This window comes from Mesoplodon densirostris, chromosome 1 (assembly GCF_025265405.1).
Source record: "Mesoplodon densirostris isolate mMesDen1 chromosome 1, mMesDen1 primary haplotype, whole genome shotgun sequence".
NCBI classification, from domain to species: Eukaryota; Metazoa; Chordata; class Mammalia; order Artiodactyla; family Ziphiidae; genus Mesoplodon; species Mesoplodon densirostris.
This window is the reverse complement of record NC_082661.1, coordinates 6,512,442-6,537,602: the sequence shown is the minus strand read 5'-3', so window position 1 is coordinate 6,537,602 and position 25,161 is coordinate 6,512,442. Positions and strand designations below refer to the sequence as shown.

Sequence of the window (25,161 nt, the reverse complement as noted above, 5' to 3'; positions counted from 1 at the left end):
ATCTGATTTTCTTTGTTAAATAAAAATCCCATTTCTTATGCTATGTAAAGGTCAAAGAAAATGAATGTCTTCAGAAGAAAATATTGAGGAGACACTGACTGCTATATTTTTACAAAGTTACGGATGGCAAAAATCCTTTACCAAGGAATGATTTAGTGCTGAGCTTGCTGTGGGCCGGCTCTACAAAAGCAGTTCACCTACTCACCCCTCTGCCGTGGCACTGCACCGCACATTCGTGAACACCGAAGACACTTACGTTCTGACACCGACGATTGAGGCAAATCTGGAGAGGAGGGAAACACAGTACATATCTCAGTCTGTCTACAACCACACGCACATGCATCTAGCTGTGTATTTAAGAACAGAGGAATGGATAAAGAAGATGTGGTACATATATACAATGGAATGTTACTGAGCCATATAAAAGAACAAAATAATGCCATTTGCAGCAACATGATGAACCTAGAGACTGTCGTACTGAATGAAGTAAGTCAGACAGAGAAAGACAAATATCATATGATATTGTTTATATGTGGAATCTAAAAAAAGGGTACAGGGGCTTCCCTGGTGGCGCAGTGGTTGAGAATCTGCCTGCTAATGCAGGGGACACGGGTTCGAGCCCTGGTCTGGGAGGATCCCACATGCCGCGGAGCAACTAGGCCCGTGAGCCACAACGACTGAGCCTGCGCGTCTGGAGCCTGTGCTCCGCAACAAGAGAGGCCGCGACAGTGAGAGGCCCGCGCACCGCGATGAAGAGTGGCCCCCGCTTGCCACAGCTAGGAGAAGCCCTTGCCCAGAAATGAAGACCCAACTGAGCCAAAATAAATAAATTAATTAATAAAGCCTACTTGGCTTTAAAAAAATTAATTAATTAATTAATTAAATAAAAAAAGGGTACAAATGAACTCACCTACAAAACAGAAACAGAGTCACAGATATAGAAAACAAACTTACAGTTACCAGGGGTTAAGGAGGAGAGAGATAAATTGGGAGATTGGGACTGACATATACACACTACTATATATAAAATAGGTAACAATAAGGACCTACTGTGTAGCACAGGGACTCTACTCAATACTCTGTAATGACCTATATGGGAAAAGAATCTAAAAAAGAGTGGATATGTGTATAACTGATTCACTGTGCTGTACACCTGAAACTAACAAAACATTGTAAATCAACTATACTCCAATAAAAATTTTTAAAAAAAGAGAGAAAGTAAAGGAAAGCTTGGGGAAGACCATCTTTCAATTAACATGAATAATGCGCTTTGCCTTGGACCCGGACATGGATCCTGATGCCTGCCTCCAAACTCAGCCCATTTCAAGACTCACATCAATGTGGACACTATGGTAGTCGTCTATCTTCATGGCATTTTATATGGTTTTGGTCAATCCTGAAATTAGGGTAACTGATTTTCTCATGATTTTTGTCTAGAGCTTGCAATGCAATCTACATATTGCAGCATTTCCCCCTCCCTTAAAAGATGTAGCAGAGAACAAAAGAGACTAGTCCTTCACCTGGGCCTATGCAGACTCAAAGACTCCAGGAATCCTTGAATCTGGTAAGGGAGATATTAAAATATGGGAAATTTTCCAAAACACCGACTGACAAGTACTATCGTCGATGACATAAACCATCAACAGAAATGCTCAGCAGAGTAAAACAGACGCTTCCCTTGTATGTCTCAAGCCTCTGCAGAGGCAGCAATTTGCTAAATGGTACTGGGCTGGTTGAAAGAGTTTAGTCTTATTTCAAAGGTGCATAATATAGTCCAGACTCAAGGGATCAGGTTCTTTATCTCCCATAAGATGTTACAAATTAGTGGAGTCAAAGGGAGAAAAGTCTAATTTTTATTTTTATTTTTTAAATTAATTAATTTATTTTTTTTTGCGGTACGTGAGCCTCTCACTGTTGTGGCCTCTCCTGTGGCGGAGCACAGGCTCCGGACGCGCAGGCTCAGCAGCCATGGCTCACTGACCTAGCCACTCCGTGGCATGTGGGATCTTCGTGGACTGGGGCACGAACCCGTGTCCCCTGCATCGGCAGGCGGACGCTCAACCACTGCGCCACCAGGGAAGCCCCCCAAAAAGTCTAATTTTTAGATTACAGAAGCATTTTTAATCAAATAGGACCTTCCTATGAGACATTCACCATCTGACCCCAGCAGTTTATCTGAGGCAAGATGAATGCCCTTTGAAAAACGTGCTGGTCCAAGCAGCTCTCAGGGCTGGTGGGAATCTTGGCCAAGGAGACTGTCACATTCCGGCTGAGGAAGGAAATTGTCTGGGGTTGCAGTGAACACAGCAGGACCCCAGGCAGAATCACAGCATATGGGTGCTGCCCTCCCCCAACCCGCGGGCTAGGCTAAGGACGGCTTTCAAAGAACTAGTGTTCCGCAGGCAGGAGATCAAAGCACACTGAATCCTGCACATGAAGGGAAAAGCTCACTGATAAACTGCATCCCTGGAATTTCAGTGTTCAGATGCACCTGGCCTTAGCTGTTCAGACCACAGTTTAAATGGTGTCAGTCTAATGTCAAGGCTTGAATATAAGTGAATGGGTGTGGTTAAGGAGAAACCCAGAATGTATAACATGTTTCCCTCATCATCCTGCTTCCTTAAGGATAAAAGCATTTGTGGTGTATGGGGGAAGCGGGAGGGGGTGGAGTGGAGGGAACTCCTGTCCTGGGGACTCTGCTACAGGAGAGGACTCAGCACCTTTCCTTTCTGCTCTGTGACCTCCATGTCAGTAACGATTTCATAATCATTCTGAAAAGGAGGAGCCTGATAAAATCATCTTCTTTCCTAAAGTGTTTTTTTTTTTTTTTTTTTTTTGTGGTACGCGGGCCTCTCTCTGCCGCGGCCTCTCCCGTCGCGGAGCACAGGCTCCGGACGCGCAGGCCCAGCGGCCATGGCTCACGGGGCCCAGCCGCTCCGCGGCATGTGGGATCCTCCTGGACTGGGGCACGAACCCGTGTCCCCTGCATCGGCAGGCGGACTCCCAACCACTGCGCCACCAGGGAAGCCCTAAAGTGTTTTATTAACTTGCTGTCATTCCGTCCGATGAGAAAGTTTGGTGGGAAAAACAAGGTGGCAGAATATAAAATCTCAAAACATGTTTTTTTTCGTTTTGGACTTTATTTCTAACTGCCCGCCCCCCAACCCCCAGTATCTCAGTCTACCTTTCCCCCCGATCTCCAAAAGAACACCCTTTGGGGCTTCCCTGGTGGTGCAGTGGTTGAGAGTCTGCCTGCCAATGCAGGGGACACGGGTTCGTGCCCCGATCGGGGAAGATCCCACATGCCGCGGAGCGGCTGGGCCCGTGAGCCATGGCCACTGAGCCTGCGCGTCTGGAGCCTGTGCTCCACAACAGGAGAGGCCACAACAGTGAGAGGCCCACGTACTGCAAAAAAAAAAAAAAAAAAAAGAACACCCTCTGGCTTTAAGCTTATCCTCTCTCTTCCCCTCTCCTGTCCCTGTACGGGGGTCTCTGAAACGACATCTGACTTCCCATTCTGTCCAGGTGAGAACAAGTCCCCACCGTGCCAAAAACCCAAACCACATTTCCAAAAACAATATAATATGCTGCTGTGTTTCCTTCCAGCGTAATTTCCTGGCTGGAAACTCTCATAACATCCAGAGTGTAGACATGAACTATTAACACGAAAGGGCTGAGAAAACAAGCTTGATTTTCCCAAATCTGCATCTCAATGGTCAGACCAGGATCTCGAATTTATTGACTTTTTCTTCTAGCTGCAAAGAACGGAATTTCAGAGGCAACATTCTGAGAAGCGGATTTAGGAAAACAAACCAACCCTGTAACTCAGTTCTCCAACAGGACATTTCTCAGTGGGCCCCCTTCCAGACTTACATTTGTGATGCAAGGGAGCATATGGGTCTTACTTTTCCATCTGCACACTTTGTGCCGGCGAGCACAAGCCCTGGGTCCGGCATGTCATCGCCCAAGTACACGTGGGTCCCGCGGCACAGGATCCGACCTCCTTCCTGCAGGGGGATATTCGTTTCTATGGAAACGGCATTTGTACCGATGACTGGTCGGCTGGCACCTCCTTGACACTGGATTTTTCCACATTTAGCGTCTCTGGAAAGGCAAGAACAGACAGCGCTCAGAGAGGGAAAGTCTGGAAGCAGCCCTAAGTGATCTGGGAAGTTCAAAGCCATGGCGCGGTCAGGAGGCAGACCCCCACCTCATCTCGCACTTGGCAAAGGAGCTCTTGGAGTCTTTGCCGCAGTTGCCATAAGGGTCGCCTGCAGAGTTGACTCTCTCGAAGCAGATCCCGGGGGCAGGTTTAGCACCTGAAACAGAAGCAAAGCAGCACTTTCACCACCTGCAAGTGTTCTGAACATTTTTCTTGGAACAGCACGAGGCTTTCAGGTTAAGGGAAGATGTGTTCAGCGTCCTGAGGAATCACACCTGGCAGCTTGGCTGATGCCTGATACAAGCCCCCCTCAACTCACAGCAAAGCATGCATTTCATCACTCCCTCTTCTGGAGGGCTGCTAACCGGGCCCATGGCACGTGCGGCCTCTCCAGAGATGAGGCCTGGCTCTGGGGCCACACCCAACCCAACCCCAAAGTGGGGGGGTGGTGGCTGGCCGGCTGCGGGGGAAGGGGAAGCTTGCTCTCTTGAACAACTCCCACACAACTCCGGGGAGAAAATGCAAGTTAAAGCAGGCTCCAAGGAATAATGATGACTAACGTGAGGAAGCAATGAGAGAGAGAGAGAGAGAGAGAGAGAGAACGAGGAACGCAGAGGTCTTACACCACGTTTCCAGCCCCACAAAGCTCCCTACTGGAGCAAGCACTGGCTTCAACGAATGCCTGCGTTTGCAAGGCAGAGACTGCTCTCAGAGGCCATGGAGGCATAAAACCTGATGGTCTTTTTACACAGCAGGACAGTGCCCGGTACAGAGGGGCGTGGAGCCAGAGAGCTCAGGACATGGCCATTTTTAGCACATCTTCCGGTCAAGGAAGGAGAGAACATGTACCTGGGGTTTGCGTTGCCAAAGTTCTGAGGGCTCTGGAATCCTATCATCGTGGTATCTGTTGAAGACTATGTGAGAAATTCAGGAAAATGTTCTCCATTCTTCAGATAAGCTGTGCCCTGTGTGGTGCCCTGGGACTGCCTTCCTGTCCACACCGGTGTCCTGTCTGGGCTCTTCCTCTCACATCAGCCAGGATGCCAACTTCCCCAAGCCCAGCTCTGCCCCCTGCCCTTCTCTGCACCCTGCTCTGGGGAGGCTCCGCGGGCCTTCCAAGGTGACAATGTCATGATGGGCAATGCTCGCCTCCTCCCAGGGACCAGATGGTGTTCTTATTACTAAAAAGTCCATCTTTCTGCAACCTGATTCCTCATCAGACACATTCAGCATCTCGTTAAACAAACAAAGGAGCAGACTAATCAAACCAAACAAAACCCCTGCAGCAGTTGAGACCAGCAACAGGTTCAGCCATTGACCTCTGCACTAAGTTGCCCCCGTCCTGGACCTCTTATTTTCCCATTCTCTGTTTTTTTAAAAACCATTTAAGAGAGTCTCCCAAACTCCTCCCATAGGGCATTTCCCTGAACTGGACACAAGTCTCTGTCCTAACGAGATTAAAAAATGGGCAAAAGAACTGTTAAGACATTTCTCCAAAGAGGACATTCAAATGGATGACATCACTACACATTAGGGAAATACAAATCAAAACAACAATGAGCTATCACCTCATGCCAATTATGGTGGCTGTTATCAAAAAAAAAAAAAAGATAAGTGTTAGTGAGGATGTGGAGAAAAGGAAACCCTCATACATTGTTGGTGAGAATATATACAGCCACTGCAAAAGACAGTATGGAGGTTCCTCAAAAAATTAACAATAGAACTATCACATGATTACCAGTTCAACTTCTGGGTAAATATCCAAAGGAATTGAAATCAGGATCTCAAAGAGATACCTGAACTCTCATGTTCATTGCAACATTATTCACAAGAGCCAAGACACAGAGGAGACCTAAGTGTCCACTGACAGATGAATGAATAAAGAAAATGGTAGTACATACGTACAAGTGAATATTATTCAGCCTTTAAAAAGAAGGAAATCCTGCCATCTGTGACAGCATAGATGAACCTGGAGGACATGATGCTGAGTGAAATAAGTCAGATACATAAAGACAAACACTGCATGATCGTGGAATCTAAAAAAGTTGAACCCACAGAAGCAGAGAGTAGAACGGTCATTGCCAGGGACTGGGGGGAATGGGGAGGTATTAGTCAAAGTGTGCAAAGTTTCAGTGACACAAAACGAATAAATTCTAGTGATGTACTATGCAGCACAGTGCTTACAGTTACTAACACTGTATATTTAAAAACTTGCTAAGAGGGTGAATCTTATGTTTAGTGTCCTCATCACATACACACAGAAATAATAGTAAAGAAAGAGGGTGGGAGGAATATGTAGGAGGTGGTGGATATGATTACAGCATGGATGTGGGGATGGTTTCACAGGTGTCCACTTACCGCCCAGCTCATCAAGGTGTACACACTAAATACGTACATCTTTTTGTATGTCAATCGTAACTCCATAAAATGGTTAAAAAAAGTCTTTGTTTTCCACAGCACATTCCCTCCATTCACAGCTTATTTTGATGCTGACCCTTTTATTCTGTTGTGGTGCTGTCAAGGGGAATCTTATTTTTAGGCATAAGTACCCACTCACCCAACAGTGAGTCTTTTGATTTTACTTTTTTCTATTTGCTCGGTGGCTGTATATTCATGATCTCCACAACCTAATCACCCATCCTGTTGCTTGCCAAAGTGAGCTTTTCAAAGCTCTTTTACCAGAAAAAAAAAGTGGAGGCAGGAAGGCACACCCTAGGAATAATAACTAAACAAGTGATAAATGTTCTTGTCTTTTCTCAAACCCAATTTTGTCAGTGGACCTGAATGAGCCTCTATACCAGCATTGACAGAGGTTCACGAGGTCCAACGTGCTTTCTCAGCCGGACTGTGAGATTCAAAAGACACGACGGAGAGATTAAGAGGTCAGTGCTACTCAGCCATAAAAAAGAATGAAATAATGCCATTTGCAGCAACATGGATGGACCTATGGATTGTCGTACTAAGGGAAGCAAGTCAAACAGAGAAAGACAAATACCATATGATATCACTTATATGTGGAATCTAAAATATGACACCCATGAATCTATCTATGAAACAGAAACAGACTCACAGACATAGAGAACAGACTTGTGGTTGCCAGGAGGGAGGGGGCGTGGGGGAGGGATGGATTGAGAGTTTGGAGTTAGCACCTACAAACTATTATATAGAGACTGAATAAACAACAAGGTCCTACTGTAGAGCACAGGGAACTACATTCAATATCCTGTAATAAACCATCATGGAAAAGAACACGAAAAGAATATCTATATATGTATAACGGATTCATTTTGCTGTACAGTAGAAATTAACACAACATTGTAAATCAACCATACTTCAATAAGATACATTTTAAAAAAAGGGGTCAGTAGTAAACCATTCTTTCTGATGCTGAATCTTTTGAGAAAACTCTTTTATATTTGCCCATGTATGGGATCTAAGAAAAACAAAAACAAATGTTTATCAAGTCTCATTTCCTTTTGAAAGGCCTCCTCCTGTTTGATGTTTACAATCAGTGGCTGTGCTGCAGCACTGGAAGAGCCGGGGCTTGGGACTCAGAATAATGGGCTGATCTGGTGTCAACCCTACACACTAGGAGACCCTGGTCAAGCTACGGGAACTTTGGAGACTCTGTTCCCTCATTTCTATGATGGGGACAAGGACAGCCCCTGACCTGAGGTGCTGTGAGGTTCAGTGAGTCCCCCAGGCTCTCAGTAAAGCTGAGTTACACCGAGGATGGCCACTGATCATGGGGAAGGGGACAGCTTGGCCCCTGAACATTAAGGATGTGGGGGGAGGGGAGCTCCTTGGAGCTGTCCTTGTTTGTAACACTTGCCGTGTTTTAACAGGTTTTAACACTGTAATAGTTCAGGATGGTGTCGGTAAGGGCTTCACACCTGTTGCCTTCACAGAGGGGCGTCCCCAGTGCCTAGCACATCACGGGAAGCCAATGAAGGCTGCTGAGTGACTGGGTGAGGAACTCCTGGACCCACCCTGGGAAACGAGAGGGAAGAAAGAGAATCTCCTCATCGGAAAGCCTGGGAGGTTCTGTACATACTTTGCATATTAAATAAAAAGTACAGTCATAGCTCAAGGATCTCAGCTTCCCTGCCTCCATCTCCTCCTTACTTGTTTCAGTGAGCAAGGCTCCCACTTCCCTGAGTCCTGTGCTCATCTGGGCACCCCACCAGCCAGGCCGGGCTGGTCCTCCAGAACCTCATCACACTGCACAGATGCTGAGCACCATTTTGAAAGAGGCAGTGGGAGACCTCAAGGAAAGACACTTGAGTTTGACTCCTTTTTATTCCACTGAACTCTGGGAACCAAGAGCGTCTTCCCTGTAATTCCTTTTCTTGCCCTTAAACCAAGAGACACGCTTTAGATGAATGGGAACGTTCTGGCTCACTAACATGCCATTTGTTGGGCATCCCCACTATTAGTTACTGTGCTGGGCACGGCATGCAGTAGAAGTCAGTCCATAAAGAAACAAAGCTGAGTGGGGTCTGACCAGTAAAATTTACTCCACTCTGGTATTAATCTGCCCAGTGGCTTGAACAATGCAGCGTTCTAAAGGTTAACTTTCCGTCTCTTGCGAGAAAGCAGTAACTGTCTATTTCCAAGAGTTTTGTTCATTTCAGCTGTTATTCAAAACTCAAGGGAGTAGGAGATGCCACCTCACACTCTACTGTTGATGTACCGGCAGGACATGTCATCAGTGGGGCAAAGCAATGACACTGCTGGCTACAGTGTGACAAAGGAAACTCACATCTGGATGAGTAGCGGGTTATGACTTCATCGGCTGCATACGCTTAGGGATAGGCTAGATAGATACCTCTGTGAAATCAAAGACCAGAATGCATACCTGATCCCTTGTCACATAATTCCTTCATTCTTTTATCTGGAGGATTAAGGGAAAGTACACTATGATGGGTAATTCGTGGTTAACCTTGATGCATAAGCTCTTTTGCATCTCCATCCTCAAGTACTTAGGGATTGAAAATTTTCATCAACTTCGATCAGCTTTCATCAATACTCTGAAACTGCTGTTGTTTCAATGGCATGGGGGAGGTGAGTGACAGAAGTGAGAGGAGGATGCAGCAGAACCCTGTTTACAATGCTCATCCTCCTCCAGTTGACTAACATTTTCTTACCGGAAGTCTCCATGTTGGGATGAGAAATCTTGCATGAGAAACATGATGTTTAAAGACCAAGGGGTTTAATAAATGAGACAAAATAAAGGAAGTATATAAGCAGTTGAAACTTGATCCAGATCACAATATGCCCTAGTGCTGCCCTCACCTCCAAGTTCAAGCTGTAGGACACTGTCACACAGGGTTTCGGGCCACCTCCTGGGGCCAGCAAGCTCCCAGCTAGAGGTTGGGCACTGCTCAGCCCCACCTGGTACCACCAGCGGCCCACTGGCCATGCCCCTCCTAGGAGGTAACCTCTCTTTATAGGAGAGCCTGTGTGTGTGTGTGTGTGTGTGTGCGCGCGCGCACGCGCGTGCATTTCCTCTGGTGGTTTGGAGCAACCGTAGAGATTTGTGAAAAGGAGGTGCAGAGTAGAAGGCTTGTGATTATTCAGTTGTTTGTTTTGTCTAATACCTCTCCCATATCCCTTTTTCTAGGAACAAAACCCTTTCTCTTATGGGAAACCCATTTTATATGGTTCAGGTGAGGTTAACGTTCCCAACCAATGCCAAAGGGATGGGCATGAAATTCAAGTCTGGCCCATCGAGTGTGCCACGTCACCGGTCGTAAGACTGGGTCAGTGATGGATACACGACCAAAGCCGGGTGCATCAGCATCTTTCTTGGAACCCAACTGCTCGAGCTGGTTGGATGAGGGGCCTGGGCTGCTGTGTTACTAGCCATCGCTGGCTGAGTCCTACAGGGTCTCCCTCCATCACCACCTTCCCGTGAGCCTGGGGACCCTGCTGCTCTCATTCATCCTGGTGGGCTGTCCCGTCTTTGCATCTATCACACTTGCTTTTGCCTTTTGTGATGTCTCGAGGGTCCTGCCTCACTGTAAAAACCCCTGTGGACTGAGATGGTGCCTCAGGCCTGCACAGAGCAGGTGTGTTCCAAGAACGAATGAGTGGAAACCACAGGGAAAGCAATTTAGGGAAAGCACATCCTGTCTCCGCCGCCCTCCCCAGAGGAAGTCAGTTGTGGTTTCCGTAGAACAAAGCATCTTGGGTAAATGAACACTGTCTCCTGGTTTGCCTTTTCTGTGACTCTGGGTCTTCACTTATTCATTTACATCCAATGAAGTATTACCGTGCTGTCTTAAGAGCAAAGAAGACATAAAGTCACAAAAAGACAGACATTTTACTTCCTGGAAAGGAGAACTGTCATTCCCTCAACGTTTAGACAAAGTAAGAAATCCTACAAGCAAGGAAACCAGAAAGGGGGTTCCGTGCTGACCTCGGGAGCAGGGACTGCTCTTGCAATAAAAGAAAACATCATTAGAGGAAACAGACTAGAAGATGCAAACCCGGAGCGCCCTGGCTGTCAGGACCTACTGCTGCCGGGAGGAACAGTGGAGGAGGGTCCAGCCAAGCGTTTCGCGTGGCTTTTGTGTGTGAGCAGCCAGCTGGCGTTTATCGTAGAGACAGAAGGGTCAGTCATCTAAAAGGTGTGAATGACTTCTATCCACTTGTAAGACATTATAAAGGTACAGATCTGGCTTCAAATCGGCTGCACTTAAAGGTGTCTGTCTTCATGAAGACTGTCTGCCTCATGAAAAAATGTGACAAGTTTTCTTATCACCACTCTATCAATTTACAGCCTTTGAATTCTTAATAATGGAGCTCTTAGATGTTCTGCCGTTATCAAAAGATGAAATTTAGCCTTTCAGAGGGAATTTTGACATCGCACTGTATTTTATAATTCTATAAGAAGTGATGGAATTTAATTACCACGTTTATCTTCAGAGCTATATAACAATTATATTTATAATTGTAGTTTGGAAGTTCCCGATGTCATTATGTCTTCTGAAAGAGAGATGATGACATCTTGTACTAAGCCCACAATTGACTTGATCTAATCTTTTCCTTAAAATGACGCCGTTATGCAAATGCACGTCCTCAATTCAGTCACCTCAGCTCCTCCCCCATCACTAATTTCCCCAATCCCTGTCACTAATGTCCACAGACAAAGGCATCTTCACAAGCAACTGAAGCCTGCTTGTCCTCCCCATAATTCTCCCTCTGTCTTGCTTTTCCACATTGACCTTTACATCCATCGGAAAATGAAGTCCAAGCAAACACATTCTATCATTTCTTTCTCGCACAATGGGACAAAAAGGAGACTTCCCTGCCTCCTGAACATTATGACTCTTGGCAAAAATCCCTTTTCTTCCCACCTGCAGCCACCAGAGTTGTGGATGATTAGTAATTGTACTGCTCCAGGTATGTTGTCATAAAGCAAACTCATTTAAACTAGCCTGGCAGATAAACTCTGAATATGCCCATAAAAATCGTCTATCCCGCTCACACTGCATCAATCAGGCGACACTATCTTCTGGTGAGTGATAAAATAGATAGAACTAAGATATTTCAGGACTTCCTCGATGCAGACTGTTTGTGATTCTAGACACAGTTATCTGTAAGATTAATTTCCAACCGTTTTCAGCGATCGTGCTCGTGGTTTGGATAAATGACGTTGGCAACAATAAATTCTGTGCCTGAAGAAACACATCCAGCTGTGTTTTGGAAGGAATAAAGGTCATGTCACCTTGACAGAAAATCTTTGTGGCTATTAAGGCTGAAGTGGACAGAAGGCTAAGTACAAGGTACGGTGTGAGCTGCCCATAACGCTTATGGGTTTGACATCACCAGATGAAGTCTTGAGATGCAAGATTTGTGGAAGAAAAATCACTGAGGAAAAAAATATGTCAACTCCGGGCCAGCAAGAGTATCATCAACAATAATAACCAGGAAAACAAGTGGATGAACAAAAGCCCCAAAAGGTATTCTAAAAGTATATGACTTTGCCAGTTACGAGTTGCAGACATATGTTTTGAATTTTCTATCATTTATTTGTAGAAAGATTTGGAAGCAGGATTATTTTATTGAAATATAATGCTGGATTGAGAAAAGTCCATCTCAAAAGGGAATAGTTAGCTGGAAGGAAGAGCTTCATCTGGTCAGTGTTTAGGTAGCCAGATTTGGGCAGTGAGTAACTAACTGACTTCCTGAACGTAACGGGGGATTCTGGCCAAGGTGCCAGTGGCAAAGGCCGGCAGAGCAAGAGCTCAGCGACTCCTAGATTTATGAGTTACTGTCTTCATAGGGGGTCAGAAATGATCCCAAAGCAAATGTGGTCCTGATCCCAGAGCGTTTGCTAAAGGATGGGAAGTGAAAGGTTGCTAATGTATCCTCGACAATAAGTTTTCCTCTTCTGAAACATGAAAAGCTAATTCAAAGCAAGCACTGTAACACAGCAATACGCTGCTCTCAGCCTAGCACGTCTAGCTGGCCGGGACCTGGCCGAGGAAGTGACCTCTGCCCCTGGAACTGTGACGCTCACATCCCGACTCTACTGCAGGTCCAGGCAAGAGTGCACTGGGACTGTGGGAATTATGTGGGAATTATGGCAGACCAGGGCTCTTGGTCAGCATCTCACAGTAGCAGGACATCGTTGAATCATTAGCAAATGAGAGAAGGGGGCAGCAGACGGGGTCCTCTGTGCTCCAGGTCACAGCCCAAGCTCTGGACAAGCAGAAGCGCCCGCAGTTCCCTGAGATGGCCCCCCGTTCCTGTGCACCTTGGCCCTTGCTGTTCCACACGCAGGAGGTCCCCTCCTCTCCCACCCCGGCAATGACCACTCCAGGGCAACCTCGGCTTGGAGCCTTCCTGCTTGGCTCCCCTACCCCTTTCACCCCAGGCTGAGCCCCCTCTCTCTTCCCACCAGATCTCAGCCCTCCCCACGGCCCCAGGCACTGCACAAGCTGCATGCTACCGCATGTGATATATACATGTAATATACTCATATATATGAAATAGATAATAAGCTATGTTGGAGGACAATGATACACCCGTGCGGTAAATGTATTACTCTCCCTACTTTACAGACGATGTACAACAAGGTTGAGTAACCTGCTGAAGGTCACCCTGCCAATAAGTGGTCTGTTCAATGCCTATGGTAGCCAGAAAATGGCCCCCCAAAGGGGTCCACGTCCTCATCCTTGGAACCTGTGACTATGTGACCTTACTTGGCAGAAGGGACTTTGAAGATGTGATTAAGTTACGGACCTTGAGATGGGGAGACGATGCTGGGTGATCTGGTCCAATATCATCACAAGGGTCCTTACCAGAAGGAGGAGGGAGGGTCAGAATCAGAGAAGGAAATTTGACCACAAAAGCAGAAGTCAGAGAGAGACAGAGATTTGAAGATTCTGTGCTGCTGGCCTTGAAGGTGGATGAAGGGGCCAGGGGCCAAGGAGTTGCCGGCGGCCTCTCAAAGCTGGAAAAGGCCAGGAGACAGATTTTCCCCTAGAGCCTCCGAAGGTAACACTGCCCTGCCAGCGTCTTGATTTTAGGACATCTGACCCCAAGAACTAGAAGATGATAAATTTGTGTTGTTGTAAGCCACTGAGTTAGAGCATACACAGGAAACTCACACAGTGCCCTTGAACCGGACCGTGAGGCTGCCACACTGATATAAGGAGAGGAACACACCACATGTGCAAAGGGGGTGGGTGAAGGCCCTTCCAAGAAGCCCCCTGGTACGGAGGGCCACTGTACCAGTGCCACAGCTGGTGGTGACACTAAGTCCTTTGCTCTCCCGAGGAAGTCTGTGTGGTGACTGCAAGAACTAACAAGGGGTTGGCCGAGGTAGACAGAACCCCAGGAAGTCACCAGCCTGAGGGGCTCCCCAAGGCTGGTCCCCGTGCTGGCTGTTTCCACAAACTCAGAATTTCTGACGTCAGAGATGTTTTAGTCTATGTGCCGTGGCCCCCTCATGGCAAGCCCACCGTCACCCGGGCAAAAGCGTCCTCAGTCACCAGGGTGAGGATGGGAGGGGAGAGAAGGGGCCGGCCCGGAGCCCCGGGGAGGTAGCCCCTGCTCTGGAGGTGGTGCGGTCCCCGGGGTCCCCACCCTCGTTCACAAGGATGTTGAGGGTTCCAGGCAGGTAACTCCCTACTGCTTTTGAAAAGCTCAGCCTGTGAGTCACGCTGTCAGTTTGTCCGCCTGTCTGGGTCTGTCTCTGGTCAGGCAGCTCGAGAAGGACTAATCGTATGAGATAATGAATACCAGCCTTGGTCACCATGAATCAGAGGCACGCAGCCAGCTGAGTCACTCGGTGGTGGGAGCTCAGAGAGGACGGCGGGGCTCCATCTGACCTCACTCTGGAACTGGGGCCAGACGCTCTAATACAGCAGGGCACCAAAGACCACATTTCACTCCAAAAGCTCCAAGTGCTGTGTGTGCTCTGGCCATGGAATGCTCCTTGGAAGGGAGTGTTATAAGATCCCTTGTAACTCGAGAAGGGGAGATTATGGAGTCCGGAGAAAGGCTGGGAAGGGACGGCCACTAGGGATGCTTCAGGCCATGAAGATTTGGCCTGCAGCAGGAGTCACTGTCCCAAAGTGACCCCACTTGGCTAAAAGGTGTCTGAAGTCACTAAGCCATTCAGAGCCCATACAACCATGTGACATGTGTATAGTGAGTGCCTACTTTGTGCTTGTCATTGAAAAGCTTTTGAAGCTGTAAGCCCTACCTTGCCTGGGCCCTCCTGCCTAGCCAAGGAGGAGGCCAGGGCCCAAAGACAAAGCACTAAGGCTCCAGGCACCACCAGCTTCTCCTTCCACCTGCCCAAGCACATCCGTGAAACCTGAGGCATTGGAAGAACTCTCCAGAGAACGGGATAAATGGAGGCTGTGTTGGCCCGTGTTGCTGCATCCAGGCTGCTCTCTCGGCTCCCTCAGAAAGTTCAGGGCACAAGGGCATCTTTGGCTTGGGGGGAGCAACTGGGCTCCATGACTGGCCCCAGCCCCAAGAACCATCTGCCCTGTTCTCCACGCTTGGGTCATTGCTTTCACGTCACACTGAAAACCCAAGCTCTGAGGTTTAGTCATTGTTTTCCGCCCTCGTTTACTTCCTTCATCACCCCTGGGCCCAAAACCTCACCATAAAGTCTGACAAAGGCCCGTATCGGACTTCTCTCCCCTGCAGAGCCTGAGCTTGCCTGGCCCTCTGGCTGGGCCTGGCTGATCACAGTGCCCTTGCCACAGCTGGGGCCTCTGGCCAGAACTGAAGTCACCCTGCCACCAACAGGAAGAGGGAGAAGCATGACAAGATAGTTTGGGCCACAGTCTTGGAAAATACCCTGTGGGATTCACTGCCAGAATCCTCAATGCAGGAGACGAGCGGCCAGCCCTGGGGTGACAAGCCCATGCCCTGGGCTGCCCAACAGGCCCTGGATCTCCGGCCCCAGAAGATGGGGCTGTGGAGGAGAGAGAGACACAGGGGACTCAGTCTCCCCCGTTTCACATCTGTGCATCCATTTAATTCTAGAGCACCTGTGGGACTTTCGTTCACTGGCTCTTTGGGGTGACGGCACAGTGTGAGAACTACACCTGGGCTCTGGGTCACAAGGACCTGGGTTCAAATCCCAGCCTTGTGACCTTGGGAAATAACTTCCAGCCTCTGAGTCTGAGCTTTGCCTTCCATAAAGCTGTAGTCCTTGTCTCTCCCTCAGGGGTCATGGGAGAGTTACAAGGGCCAAACCATACGGACCCGGGCCCAGCGGCCCATGCCCGGGAAGTGGTGGACAGTCCCTAAGGGATCCAATCACACAGCGGCCACTTCCTGGCCACCTTCCCACCTGGGTGCTTTTTCTGGAACACACGTGTCTGTCACTCTGCTTTCAAGAGCCACAAAAGGGGAGTTTCCCTGGTGGCGCAGTGGTTACGAATCCACCTGCCAATGCAGGGGACACGATTCGAGCCCTGGTCTGGGGAGATCCCACATGCCACAGAGCAACTAAGCCCGTGCGCCACAACTACTGAGCCTGCACTCTAGAGCCCACGTGCCACAACTACTGAGCCCGCAAGCCACAACTACTGAAGCCTGCGTGCCTAGAGCCCGTGCTCCGCAACAAGAGAAGCCACCAAAGTGGGAGGCCCGCGCACCACAACGAAGAGTAGCCCCCTCTCACCACAACTAGAGAAAGCCCACGCGCACCCAACGCAGCCAAAAATAAAGAAAATAAATAAATTAAAAAAAACAAACAAACTTGAAAAGAGCCTCAAAGGTGTTCGGGGCCCTTAAACATCTGTCTCCGTGTTCTTCCTCTGGAGCCCAGGCCTCCCACTCTGGGTCACCCCTCCGCACATCCTTCCCCATCACAGATTCACACATCAGGTCTGCCCCCCGGCCCTCCAGCAGCACTGACTTTCTCTCCAGCACCCTCTGCCCTTGGTTGGGGTCCTCGCTTGGGCTCTAAGAAGCACTAACACAGTCAGGGCGGTGGTGGGAAGTTCTGCCATCTGTCTGCCAACTCCCTGTTAAGCTGTCTGAGGGCAGGGGTCCTGGCTGGTTCACCCCACGGGCACACAGTAGGTGCTCACACATCTCTGGCTGGACTGGACTGAGCTCCTTGGGGCGGGCTCTGAGCAGAGCCCACTTCTGCGTGCCCAGTGCCTGGCAGGGCCCCGGTCCCACCAGAGAGGCCATCGCTCCAGCTGAACAGAAGGAAGCTTTTTCGAAAGCGTGCTCCAGGAGGGATGCTCATGGAAAGAGAGCAGGCTCCCTGGCCCTCTGCACCCAGGTGGTGGTGGCCACGTACCTGGTCCCCAGAGGGTGATGCACTGCTGCTCGTGGGTCTGGCAGATGCCGTTGTAGCAGTAGCCGTCCACCCCCTGACACGGGTGCCCATCGTGCAGGTACACGTTGGCCGGGCAGTGAGGACTGGCCCCCGTGCAGAACTCCGGGAGGTCGCAGGAGTTGCTAGAGTCCCTGCACGCCGTTCCTGCAGGCTTCAGCTGAAAGGAGAGGGCTGTTTATAGCTCGTGACTGCGGGAAAGGGGGAAGCAGGGTCTCAGCAACACTCCGGGGGTGGATAGGAGCAGGACCATCCTCTTGTAGCTTCACATAGAGGGGCGAGGATTTCAAAGGAAGTTCCCTTTACCGCAGAGAGAGCTCATTAAATAAACAGTCTTGCTCTGGGCTCTGAGGTTCACCTTTCCATTATGGGGGGTAACTAAGATCAGCCTCTTTTTAATTTCATGCAACATCAGGGTTTTCTGGTGAGCAGACAAGCTGGTTGCTGGCACCTGGCACCTCAGGGGGGTGGGAGTGGGTGCTGCCTGATGGACCCACTGATTCTTAAGAACAAGATCTCTGGTCACCAACCCCACCATGTGTTTTAAGAAGACGTTTGCGCTTAAAGCGTTAGCCTTTGTGGGCAAGGTGACAAAAATAATTCCAAGGGCACACTTAACAACAGTGATTTTACTTTGCCATCAAATCACAGAGCTGGAAACCTGTCTGTAGGACTTCACAGGGGCATGTAGAGAAGTAAAGCAAGGGAGCTGTACAGGACGTTAGGAACAACAGTGCCAAACAATGCCTCATCTTTCTGCGGTTGAAGAATTTATGGCTCAGGGTGGCTTGTCTGAGGTTACGCAACCAGTGACCTGTCCCAGCCCCAAAGCTCCCTCCAGGCACCTCCACCACCAGCTGCCTCTTTTAACCTTCGTTCGCCGTAAGTTAATTACAAGTAGAAAGAGGATGAAGGATACTTTAAGCTGAATGTAAAATGTCGTAATGCACTTCTCAAACACTGTGCTCTACTTGGGTCGCTAAGAGGGAGTTTCCTGCAAGCAGAATGCCAAGATCGATTGCTTAATTAAAAGGAAATAAAACTCTACCCTTGGAACCTTTGAATCAAAAGCTCAGGCTTTGACTCTGGCACATCTCAGCTCTGAATAATGAGACAAACAACGGCATTGCCAAAACGAATGCAGGCATGGTGGCAGAAAATGGCAGAAGTATAAAACTGCCACTCTTGGCTGGGCTGGGTCAGCCAGCACCTTCTGTTGGGGGCACGTCAAGATCAAGATGTTGACACAAAATCCCTGGAACAATCCACGCAGCTCCTCACCCAGCAGGCAGATGTTCTTGGGATGGAGGAGAGGGACCCGGCATGAGTCCCCACAGCAGTGGGGACTGGTTCTCGAAACCTTCCTCCAATAGCAGACCCGGAACATTTAACGTGGAGCTGGAGTTCTTTGGTCTACTTACTTTTCAGCTCATAAATAAATAATTGATCGCAGATGACTTAGCATTAGAATATGCATTTCACACGAAGATTGGAAGATAATAAAACTAGGAGATAGATGGTACCAACTTGCGTGATAAGGATTACAGTTTCCACAGCAGCGAGTGCTGGGAAGTCGCCCTGCCCAATTGCTTGCCCTGCATCACTGTCGAACCAGTGGACTGCGCGGGTGACCTCGGGACCAGGAAGACTCACCTGGCAGTTTTCACAGCACAGTCCGTGTGCGCAGACGGCATCTGGCTTCAGGGTACAGGTGGTGGCGTTGCAGCAGAGATTCAGACACTCCTGGAGACGGGAACAGGTTTGACAGGGTCACATGGCACAAATACTCACAGAAAGCAAAGGTCGCACCTTAAGTGACTGAAAAGGGAAGAAAGAACCAGAGGGCCTGGCTCTTGAGATGAAAACTAGCCGGACTGAGGATTATCTTCCTCTGGAAGAAAGCAAAGCTTCTGGTAAGTGTTTATGAACTGCCTGGGAGTGCGTGTCCCTGGGAAAAGTCAGTAGCACTCAAGCATCTTTCATGATGGGGTGAGGGACCCGGACAGGAAGGCTGGCTGGCTCGGGAGGCCATTCATGTCAGCAGCGGGTGTGTGTGTGTGTGTGTGTGTGTGTGTGTGTGTGTGTGTGTGTGTGTGTGTGTGTGTGTGTGTGTGTGTGTGTGTGTGTGTGTGTGTGTGTGTGTGTGTGTGTGTGTGTGTGTGTGTGTGTGTGTGTGTGTGTGTGTGTGTGTGTGTGATGACTGCTGGCCTTAATGCAGTGAATCACACCAGGACCACGGGAGTCCTATGAACTTACTTATTTAAAAATCTACATAGATGCATACAAACTTTACCCTTCAAAGACTGATCCAGAGTTGAATCTAGAGCATACTGGCAGGAAATGAAGTCAAATCAATTGTGTTTGAAACACAGTTCCCTGCAATCCAACCAGAAGTCCTAGCTGGACTCTTGCTCAGCACAGGTGGGCTGTCTCACCTGATGAGACCCCCCTCAGGTCAGAAATGCACCTCAGAATGAGCAAGAGGCTGGAAGGAGATCCGTGGGCTGTGCCCATTGATCTGCAAAGGATTTAAACAGATCAAACAGTAGCTGGATTGTCCTCTGTGAAATGAACATGAGAGAGGAAGTGAACTCCTTTGTTATGCTGTGCTTCACAGCCACCTAATTTTTTCTAACAAAATGAAACAAGAGATTGATACCTTTTGCTTAGCTCTCAACAAAAGGCCTATACATATCTATCCAGTATATTTATGACATCTTGTGCTTTAGAACATTCCAGTAACTTGGCATTTACACATTTTAGAAGCAATGGATTATCATTAGAAAGGAGGGTTCAATAGTCTTCAGGATTGAATTTACCAATGTCCTTTTATTTTATTTAATATGATATGTGCTGAAGAATTTATATACTATGGCTAGAGTGAAGCCCATCAGATACTATTTTAATAGTATAATAGTTTACTCCCCAAAACCATCTTCCACGAATGAATTGGTATCATAAACGCCATGAATAAAATGTTGATAATCCAGATGATTTATGGCTCACCAGATAGCTGAACTGTACCCTTTGTAAAACTCTATGAACGATGTTCCCTTTTAACTGTTTGCTCCTATTATACATAGATCCCAAATTATTAAATTTTAAATTTGCTCAAGGACTTTATAAACATCCGGAGTGTGTAATATATACAATAAGATAAAACTGCCAACCAGAAGTCATAGCTTTCAGGACGGTAAAGGTTTCTAACTCATGGACTTACAATCCTAAAACACTTAGGAACTCGTTTCGTTTTTTAAAACGGAGGCCATCAGTGGCACTCCTCATCAGTACCATCACACGTACAGCAGTGCTGTCCTGTACATCATGGTCTAAATGGCTCTCCTAATAACACATTAGCCAAATTACAGACTTCCTTGCACTTCTAAGTTAAATCAGCCATCCTAAAACTGGGTCCTAAGATCCTTTAAGAACTAACTCCCACCCCCACCCCACCAAATCACGCAGCAGTTCAAATGGAAACGCAGCCAAGTAGAATGGTTTTGACTTCAAAGGGGATTGATAATGTGGGAGAGATAACTAAGTTTAAAAGATATTTGCAAGCTACTGGCGTCCTATTGACTTTAAACAAGGAGATAAGGCTGCTTTCCCAACCCTATTAGCTTGGAAGAATGAGCAAGTTGTCAGGAAATCCTCATGGTGGATGTAAATCCAGTGCCCTGGACAGAACGCTTCAGCATTCATTTGCCTTTTAACTACCCAGAATCTATTCCTTCCACAGAACTCTATTTATCAGAAGAGACAAATCCTTCATCTGTTGATGCATTTATTAGTTTAGTACTCAATAGAGAAGTCCAGCAGAGCCAACGAACGCTGCGTCTCCAGAGAAGAAAGATGAATGAATGAAGCCATTAGAGAATTCTCAGCAAATGCCCCAATTGTCATCCTTGGGTTGTAGGTAGTAGACAGAGATTCTTAATCACAATGAACTGGGGTTAAGACAATGATGCACCTTCTTGAAAATAGTGGCCATTATTTCTGGGAGCAAGGGAACAGAAACTGGTTCTAGTCATGAGCTGGGGCAGTTGTTCTGACCCCCTTTACTCACTGATGTGGTGACACTGGAGGTCTTTATGGTCCAGGGGATGCGTAGGCCAATGTGAAACAAAGGCATGATGGATATTTCCAGGGCCTGAGCACTGAGTTGCGGGGTAAAGAACCCAGGTTCACAGGTCTGACTAAAAGTTTTGGTCAGCTTGGAAACTGGGAAATGGGCTTTCATACCCTCAGACACAGTTGGAGCTTAAACTTAAAAAAAAAAAAAAAAAGAAAGAAAGCTAAGAATTGAGGCCAAAGGCTTGCCTGGGACTTTGAAAGATTTCTTGGAAGAAAGAACTTTGGATGAGGAGAATGAGAGTTCTCTTCAGATAGCAAGAACTTCTCCTATTAAATAAGGACCCTAAGCACAGAAATATACACTTGTGAATTACATGGAGAGAGAACACGGCTCTTCCGTAAGCAAAGAGTTTGAGTTCTTCAAAGCTGTCCTGCAATGAGCTGCCTGGACAGACAGTAAACACCCTGGGGAAGCTGAGTGACTTCTTGATGGAGGTAAAAGAGAAGACCAGGACCTCAGGCTGGCGAATTTCAGGCACTCAAGCATTTGCTGACATGATGGTGGCGGTGGTGATGCTCGTGGTGGGGTTGGTGGTGATGGCGGTGATGATGGTGGGGTGGTGGTGGACATGTTAACAGTGGTGATGGGAGGGTGGCAGGGATGCTGGTGGCCGTGCTGGCATATGGAATAAAGGATTGCTAATAGAGTCATTCCAAACCTGAGAGTTCATGGCTCCAGGAAGAGCTGTCAAATTTATTTAGATTAGCAAACAATTACAAGGAGTTCAGATAAAAGATAACCATTTCAAGTCAACATGACCTCTCCTGAGAAATAGGAGTAATTTAAACTAATTTTGTTTTTTTCTTTAAGCAATTAGAAAAAGTCTCCAAGCAATTTCCGCTTTGCATAACCCATCCCATGACGGTTTCAAGTTTTCCTCTGCTAATCTGAAAAAGAGTTTCTGTTAGGATTTAGGACTTTGTTCCTGCATAGTAGCCATTCTACTGTGAGCAAAACTGAACGCCGCTGTGGACAGCCCTGTGACCTTGGATGAATCCTGATTTTGGCAAGGGCACAAAAACATTTGATCAAACCACCTTTGCAACCCCCATCCCCTAGGACTTATATTCACTCCCAATATTCTTACAGAAATGGTCAGATGGAGACCAGGCTCATTCCTGCTGATGTGGGAAAGCTCAGAGACTTGGAGATTGGACATGATGAAGGTTCTATAACCAGTTGTTTGTTGGATGAACACAGGAATTTGAGGGATGTCCCAGAGTCTCAGCACAAGTTCCCTTCCATCCCCAAATCACCCTTTCAGAGCATCTCTCCAAGGCATGCTCTTCCTAAGGCCTCATCAAGCCAGTGTGTGAATTTAGCTAAGCCCATCTTGAACTTGACTACCGCTGCAGCTTGCACAAGCTCTTAGGGAGGGACTCCTACATGGAGACAGCTTGCTATACAAACGACTGGCTTTGATTTATTCTAAATCAACCTCCTCCAAGTTTTGAGGGGGTACTTCTTTCACCAGGTGGTCTCACTGGGTCCTGTCTTTCTCTTTCCTTCCCAAGATTATTCAGGGATTTAAAAATGGCTGTTAGAATTTTGATGTTGATTAACTTTATCTTGGGCCCTACAGAAATGAGAAAATGTCCTGACACTGGCTGGAAAACAGGGTTAAATACGCCTTTTGCTGGATAAAAATGTTCCCCGCTTTCACTTATTTCTTCTGAAAGCTAACAAGCAGACAGGCCGGAGCCTGGGCGCCTCAGGTCGTCCATACAGAGGAAGCTGCGGCTGCAGGAGCAGAATTTCAACTTGGGAAGAAGCTCTTGCTTAAAAATGAATGCTGCTTATTCAAATTCCCCTCGGGTGCGCACCTTACAGAGAGAAAGACCTGGTACTTGTTAGCCATTTGAAGCCAGCATTCTAAGGCTTTCTTCTCTGTCAAACTCAAAGCTAAATGCTTTTTTGTTGTTCTTGTCCTCATCCTGCCTACGCTACTGCATCCTTCAACAGAGAAGATTCTGTATCTTTTTAAACCAGTGATACAACTTATTCTATGCAATACTTAAAATTCAAGAAGGCCACCCTGGCTTATGAAGTTTGTTCAAGGTGGTCATGTAGGAGTTTTCCATCCTGCATTTCTAGCACTTTCATTCTACTGCACAATTCCTTCAAGTTCTTGCTTCTTGGCCCAGCCGCGAACGCGAGACCAACATTCTAGAAACGTCTCTCTCACCTCCGGTTCGCCACAGTCACACTCCTCTCCTTCTTCGACATATCCATTCCCGCACTTCTGGCCCCCGAAGGACTGCGTCACTTCCGGCAGGTTAAAGAGGCACATACCCATGCCCTTCTCCAGGCTGGCCTCCAGGTCCTTCCTGCTGCAGCTGCTGAATACCATGGGGAACGGGTACCTGCAGGGAAGAGCCAGGACGTCAGTCGTCAGGGCACCGACAGGCCTCGCGCATCCTTCGCATGCAGCTGTGCGTGGTACCCACGGGCACCATCTGCCTGGGCGGCCACCGTTAGTCTCAGTGAACAAAGGCTTGAGTGGTGTAAAATGAGGCACCTTCGACTACACCCTGAGGTCCAACCCTGCGGAGTTCCAACACCACTGATGAGGAAGTGCTTTATCCAAAAAGAAAGACCTTTGGATGGTTTTCAAATCAACAACTTTAGATTGTGTCTCATTACAGACATCATTAAGAGTTCTGTGTGAAATGATAAAATGGAAAGTGAATGCTTAGGATCTGTAGCTTGTAATATGAACGCTACCTATGTTCATATTGGAAAGTACAAAGATGAAAAAAGTACATTTAAGTCTTTAAGACATTTTGAGGGTTTTTTTTTTTGTGTATGGTGTGAGGGAGTGCTCTAACTTCATTGATCAGAAAGGCCATCATCAAAAAGTCTAAAAATAATAAATGCTGGAGAGGGTGTGGAGAAAAGGGAATCCTCCTACACTGTTGGTGGAAATGTAAGCTGGTACAGCCACTATGGAAAGCAGTATGGAGATTCCTCAAAAAACTAAAAATAGAGCTACCTTATGATCCTGCAATCCCAATCCTGGGCATATATCCAGAAAAGATGAAAACTAATTCAAAAATATATGTGCACCCCAATTTTCATAGTAGCACTATTTACAATAGCCAAGACATGGAAGCAACCTAAGTGTCCATCGACAGATGAGTGGATAAAGAAGATGTGGTACATATATATTGACATATACAATGGAATAGTACTCAGCCATAAAAAAGAATAATGCCATCTGCAGCAACATGGATGGACCTAGAGATTATCATACTAAGTGAAGTAAGTCAGACAGACAAATATCATCTGATATCACTTATACTTGGAATCTAAAAAATGATATAAATGAACTTAGTTACAAAACGAAACAGACTCAGACTCAGAAAACAGATTTATGGTTACCAAAGGGGAAAGGCAGGGGGAGATAAAGTAGGAGTTTGGGATTAGCAGATACAAATTACTATATATAAACTAGATAAACAACAAGGACCTACTGTAGGGCACAGGGAACTATATTCAATATCTTATAATAACCTGTAAGTGAAAAGAATCTGAAAAAGTATATATAACTGAATCACTGTGCTGTACACTAGAAAAACTAACATAACATTGTAAATCAACTATACTTCAGTTAAAAAAAATAATAAAAGCAATCATTATCCCAAGGGAGGGGGAAGGTACAAATGACTGAGCTTATCAACTCCACGGCTTCACAGACACAATCCCCATGGTGGGTCAGGGCCGGCTGATACTGGTTTGGGCCTATAAAGGGCAAACCACTGTCTCCCCAGGCACAGCTCTAAGAGAATGGAGGTGGTCAGAAGTGCAGGTCCTGCCCTTGCCTCGAAAAACCAGGGCTACATAGGGATGTGGCCAAGTTGGCCAACTTCCCTACAGAGCTCGTGCTCCCCCTTCCATGGTCCGGAGGGGCTGTGCCACCCGCCTTGCTCCTGGGTGGGCTGTGTGATAATTCTTGGTGATGGAATTAGCAGAGGGGAAATGACATGTGTCACTTCTGGCCGAAGGTAGTTAAGTAGCTGTTCCTTCCTCTCCCCTGCT

The 25,161-nt window shown here is 47.3% G+C and overlaps 1 protein-coding gene across 1 annotated transcript in view; it reads right to left on the bottom strand.

The window, feature by feature from the left end:
* Window positions 1–25,161, bottom strand: part of ADAM12 (ADAM metallopeptidase domain 12) — a 406,064-nt gene that overhangs the window by 38,911 nt on the left and 341,992 nt on the right. Inside the window, exons 12-17 of the mRNA XM_060098411.1 lie at window positions 23,309–23,486; window positions 18,642–18,731; window positions 16,953–17,148; window positions 4,211–4,319; window positions 3,906–4,104; window positions 206–283 (exon numbers count right to left, since the gene is read on the bottom strand). Coding sequence (XP_059954394.1) covers window positions 206–283; window positions 3,906–4,104; window positions 4,211–4,319; window positions 16,953–17,148; window positions 18,642–18,731; window positions 23,309–23,486 — 850 coding nt within the window. The remainder of the gene's footprint in view (window positions 1–205; window positions 284–3,905; window positions 4,105–4,210; window positions 4,320–16,952; window positions 17,149–18,641; window positions 18,732–23,308; window positions 23,487–25,161) is intronic.